We start from the raw sequence: 6,000 nt of genomic DNA, 5'->3' as shown, positions 1-6,000 counted from the left end.
GCTAAATTTGATGCTGTTTTGACTCCCTAATCAAATAAAATCAATTCCCCACATGGACCTCTGGTACTTGCAAGCTTGCTCAATTAATGACCAGGTTTCAGTGGTTCTGATACAATGGCACAGACTGCAGTGGTGTCATTGAATCACTTGAAAAATCAGATCAGTATAATGTGCAAGGCTGATCATTATGAACTCAAATTGCATGGTTACCTTATAGTCTTCGAACTGAAAGTTAAGTCTGAATTTCTGTTGGTGACAATATGACGGTCAGCTGTACCAACAATGTCTGTCTGGTACCTTCATTCAAGTTTGAATAATAGGCCAATTTTCAATTTTATATAGCTAGATAATATCTTAACACCTCAGATCAAATTCACCCAGTGGATTAATGAGGAGGGACAGTATGTTGGACAGCCTAGATGTGGTTTTTAGGTGGTTTCCCAACCCGATTAGGTGAATACCAGGCTAGTACATATGTTACCTCAGTTACAAGACTCACAAACAGTTCAAAAATGTTTACACACTTTCATATGGAATAACACTAAACACTGATAGATGGGGTACAAAAATTCCATCATGGGAGGGGAGGAGGACCATGTGGCAACAGGAAGGGAATCTGACTACTCTCATCTCCAAAAATGTCAAATCACGATTAACATGTCAATCCTGTCAAGAAATGGGATGAGACCAGCAAAATAAGGAAGAAGAGATAATATTTGAAAAAAGCCATCCATTTTCATTGTTTAAACTATCTTTATGATCGAAATTATATTACATTTTATGGCACATATATACAACAAAGAACATCACAATATAGTTTCTTGTGTTGGTTCAAAATTCCAATGACATCATTTGAAAGAAGAAAAGAACACTTACGTTATAATGGACAATAATTTCTTATAAAATTGTTACACAGAAATTTGTGTATGCATGATGATTTCTGTTCATGGCTGCTTCCCATTTACAGTAAAAAGTTTTGTGCTGTTACACCGCATCACATTCTTCTTCGCTAAAATACTTTATGTTTCAATCCCTCTTCAGGGATCTTTTACAGGATGGTTCTGGTGTACCCTGAATGTTCAACACTTGGAAAACAATGGTATGTTCACTTATAAAAAAGGCTGTTTTCCCACACTTTTTCGGAAAAGTGGAGTAATTGGCGAAAAATCTTCTCCTGCCATTGGTGCCCAGGTGAATACTAATAGGAGCTGGCGATTTTTATAAAAATGTTACTGAGTATTTGTCCTGACTGTTGTTTATATTCCTCGCACAGCATAGCCTACATATTTACTTCCTTGGTAGCAGATACCCACAACGGCCACAAGCCTGTAGCCATCATTTCTATCAATAATTCACTCATTCTTCTAGGTTTCAACTGCCACTCAGAGTTTCCTTTTACATGTATTACTTTCTTTAGCTATAACTCTTATGTTATTAAAACCTATAACTGTCACACTCGTCTTGGTGCCACACTTGTCTTGGTGCTCCTGTACTGCAGACTTTAACCTTTGTTGTAAATGTGCGGGGCATTCATGCTCTTTAACATGTTACTTAAATATCTACCCAGTTTCGCCTATATATTCTGTAACGCGATCACATATCATTTCCTCCACTCCTGTGATGTTGGAGCAATTACTGTTATACATTCTAAATATGAGAAAATCTTTTATTTTGTACTGACTGAAAAACTAACCCTTATGCCATTCTTATAGAGGATTGTCCCTAACCGGTTGATTACTCTATTAACAACTTGTAACTTTACAGAATGTGAGGAAGCTTCTTCATTCATCTTGTTTATGGCTAATCCTCAGAATGTTGTATGGAAATGCCAGCTGCTAATGACAACAAAAGTGAGCAACATCGTGACAGTGTTAACAAAACTTTCATTTATGTTTAAAATAAGCTGAATCACTTGCAGATTTTGACCAGCTCACATATATCCATAGCAATTTTGCCTCCAGTGAACTTCACAGTATCTGCTACTGGAATGTCAGAAGAAAGGGCTTTCACATCGAAGCTCAGCAGGATGACAGTTGTGGATACCCTAACTATGCGTACTGTTTATAACACATGGTTGGAATCCTTCGCAATATTAATAACAAATGTTCATAATCCCTCACAAAAGTGTTCACTTTTTTCTGACAAGATGATTTATTTCTCTGATAACTGACCTGCTAGAAAGCACGTTGGAGAGTTAATCCTGTTCACAATAGATCTCAGTGGACACCCTTCTTTGTCTACCTTTGGTAACCCAAATATTTTGGGAGTGACAGATATTCAGGGCATTAGGAACTTGATAAGAGTGCTTACTAATAAGTCTAGTCATAACACATTTTTCAATTTTCTTATGACCTTGCTTGTTCATAAACTGTTTACAGAGCCTGTGTATCGTGAGCTCAAATGTCCATCAGGCATTTTTATAGAGCATTTACAACAACAGGTATAAAGGAATTCTGGCTTCATGGCTACCTGTCATCAAGGAAGTAAATATTACCAGCAAGCTAGTTTGGTTGGATGAAAACAATTTAATTTTTTTTAACATCTCTGCCCCCTCCTCCTTTCCTTATCTGTATCAGTATTTGCCCAATGATGACTGCTCATCATTAGCAGCCTTAAGATTTTTGTATCCAATAACACGAATTCTTTGAAGAAGTGCAAGAAAACAGCCTTTTATAAGTGAACATGACACTGCCTTTTGACATGTTCTGCCATCTGGGGACATCCACAAGAGGGATGAAAAAGTTGAGTATTTAAGAATTTTGAAGAGGAGTATAGTGCATCCAACTACTCATAAGATTTTAACAGTGACAATGGCCACAAAATCCTGTAGACTTGTATGCTTTTTCTTTGTCTTTTCCACATAATCAAAAGTATCAAAGTATCATCCATCACTGGAATGCAGTTTAAGCATATGCCTTTTTACACTACTTTGTTGTGTAAATAACATTCCACAATGAGTACAACTGAACTGTTTTCCACTGTGTTCTAAAATGTGCCTAGTCAGAGAGGATTTTGTTGCAAAATTCCTCTTACACATGTCACATGTGTATATTACATTTTCATTCCGAAGTTTATGCTTATACATGTGTCTATTGAAAGCAAATCTATGTTTAAATTCTCTGTTACATACAGAACAAAAGAAGCTTTCTCCACCTGAATTATCACCATGTTTCATTTCTTTGTGCAACTTCATAAAATATTTAGACGTAAAAGCTGAGCTGCAGTGTTCACACTTAAAATTCTTTTTCCTGGCAGAGTGCACCTTCTTCTTATGTTCTTTAACTTGATAATTTCCTCTAAACTTTGCGAAACACAAGTCACATTCATATCTCTTTTCCGAGTGAAATATTTTGTGACCATTTAATCTTGCTTGATTTGGAAACATAGCTCCACAGACATCACACATCCAAGGCTTTTCATTTGTGTGAATCGTTTTATGGAGTCCCAAGTGATATTCTGATACGGACCCTTGACCACAGATATCACAGCGATATGGCCACTGATTTGTATGTGTTAGTGCATGTGTTTTGAAAGAAAATTCATTGGTAAGGCGCAGTCCACAAATGCTACACTTCACGTATGTCTTTCGAACATATGTTTTAATATGTCTTTTCAAAGCAGACACAGTACTATACTCCTTCTCACAAAAGCAGCATTTAAGTTTTGTTTTACTTGCCTCACTCCAAATGTGTTCATCAATACAAGAATGACTGATAAGTTGATAATACTCTGTCAGTACCACAAAGCATTTAGGACACTTGATGCTTGACAATTCTACAAAAGGACCCAAGCATTGTGGCTCTTGTTCAGAGTTGGAGTCACTATTTATCTGACTTGGCTTCAAGTGAGGATCTACCTGCATAGACTCATAATATTCTGGTCCTCGAGCAAGGTTGGCTTCATTGTTTGTTTCTGCTGGTCTCAAGGATGGGTGTACACTTGCATTATACATAACTGAGTTTGGAGCATTTGGTTGCTTCAGGGTGGAATGTTGTGGTTCTGCATTACCTGTAAGACAAAGATTATTATTACAACCCAAGTCCACTGTCCTATTAAGACATTGCTTTATACATAAATGGAGACAAGAATTGTGCAGTCTTACGTAACACTTTTATATGATTATGCAAAAACATGTAGAAGCAATGAAAGAGGCAATGAACAAAGCAAGGTGGGATTATGTGATCTGTTCTTATACCAGTATTATTTTTCTTTTATTATCATGTGATAGAATACAGCCATACTAGAATTTTAGCACAGACTTCCAAATACTGGGCCAGTGTTGTTAGAGAAGCCATTGAAATTTGTACCAGGGATAATCTTATCAATGAAGACTGTGGTTATAATCTCAACAAGGCTTGGAAACCAGAAGTGGGCCGAATTAAGAAGATGCTCAGCAAACACCATGATCTGGTGATGAAGATGGACAGAGCAGAAAGAAAATAATAATTTGGATTAACTGTCAGGGGCTGGTTTCAACTTTGGGCATGTGCAGAGATTTGACTATCTGAGATCTAATATTAATAGGACAAATTTCATGTCAACTGAAATAAAACAGCACATCCTAAGATGCTTCCACACTTTTAAGAAATTGTTGGTCTCTCGGTTATTAAATATAAATAGACAGCTGAAACTGAATTTACAAGGTCATTATCAGGTCAGTTCTAACCTGTGGATGTGAAACACAGACACTAACAAGTAGTGATGAGCAGCAGCTAGGGATATTTGAATTCAGGGTTCTGCACAAGAACTACGGGGCAGTTCAGCATAACAATTATTTCTGGATATACAGTATGAACACTGAGCTGGATTGATTCGTAAATGAAGCTGACATTGTAAGAACAATTAAAAGTATGAGAATAGCCTGAAGTGGACATTGCTTTAGGATGGATACTGGATGAACAAGTAAAACGGTTTTTGAATGAAAGTGAACAGACAGGAATACAGAAAGGAAGGCTACAAAAGTGGTGGACAGGCAATGTCGGAGAAGATATAAAGTCTCTCAGAGTTAGAGGATGGCGGAGAACTGCCCTGGAGCGGGAAGAATGGAGGCAACTTGGTGAACAAGCTAAGACACATGCAGGGTTGTAATGGCATGAGGAGACGAAGAAGATGAAGAAGAAGACGAAGAAAAGATTTATTTCTTTTTATTTATTTATTCAAAGAGGGATCATCTTGCAATTAAATGAGATTTGTCATCTTAATACGAGGGTCATTCAATAATTAAATTAAATAAAATTAAATAATTAAATTAATTAAATTAATAAGAGACAAATTGGTCTGGAGGAAAAAGCGTTTATTTTTACAAAACAATACTTTTTTTACTGTTCAACATAATCCTCTTGAACATTTATGCACTTGTTCCAACAGGCTATAAGCTTTTTTATTCTGGCTGCAAAGAACTCTTTATCTTGATGTTCGAACAAATTTCTCACATACTTTTTCATGTCCTCATTGTCCTGGAACCTCTTCCCACGTAAAGCCTCCTTCAGTGCACCAAACAAAAAAAAAAAAAATGGCTCTGAGCACTATGGGACTCAACTGCTGTGGTTATCAGCCCCCTAGAACTTAGAACTACTGAAACCTAACTAACCTAAGGACATCACACACATCCATGCCCGAGGCAGGATTCGAACCTGCGACCGTAGCAGTCGCACGGTTCCGGACTGCGCGCCTAGAACCGCGAGACCACCGCGGCCGGCACCAAACAAAAGGAAATCACTAGGTGCTAAATCATGACAGTACAGGGGATGACGCAATACTTCCCAGCCAAATTTGTTGATAGTTTCATGGGTTAATTGAGCAATATGAGGACGTACATTGTCTTGTTGGAGAATCACACCTCTCCTCTGAGATCCACAATGCCTCTCACTCATGGCTGGCTTCACCTAGTTTAAAAACAAATCCAAGTAGTATTAGCTGTTCATTGTATGCTGCTCTTTGAAATAATCACAAAAAACTGGACCTTTAGCATCCCAAAACACCATCAACATGACTTTCCCT

General features: G+C 37.4%; 1 protein-coding gene across 1 annotated transcript in view; it reads right to left on the bottom strand.

Annotated features, from left to right (window-relative positions):
- Positions 1–788: 788 nt before the first annotated feature.
- LOC126456778 (zinc finger protein OZF-like) overlaps positions 789–6,000 on the bottom strand; it is a 181,276-nt gene continuing 176,064 nt past the window's right edge. Inside the window, exon 8 of the mRNA XM_050092549.1 lies at positions 789–4,008. Coding sequence (XP_049948506.1) covers positions 2,882–4,008 — 1,127 coding nt within the window. The 3' untranslated portion in view covers positions 789–2,881. The remainder of the gene's footprint in view (positions 4,009–6,000) is intronic.

This window comes from Schistocerca serialis, chromosome 2, assembly GCF_023864345.2.
Source record: "Schistocerca serialis cubense isolate TAMUIC-IGC-003099 chromosome 2, iqSchSeri2.2, whole genome shotgun sequence".
In the NCBI taxonomy this organism is placed as follows: Eukaryota; Metazoa; Arthropoda; class Insecta; order Orthoptera; family Acrididae; genus Schistocerca; species Schistocerca serialis.
The sequence above is the reverse complement of the archived record's forward strand: the minus strand, read 5'-3'. Positions and strand labels throughout refer to the sequence as shown.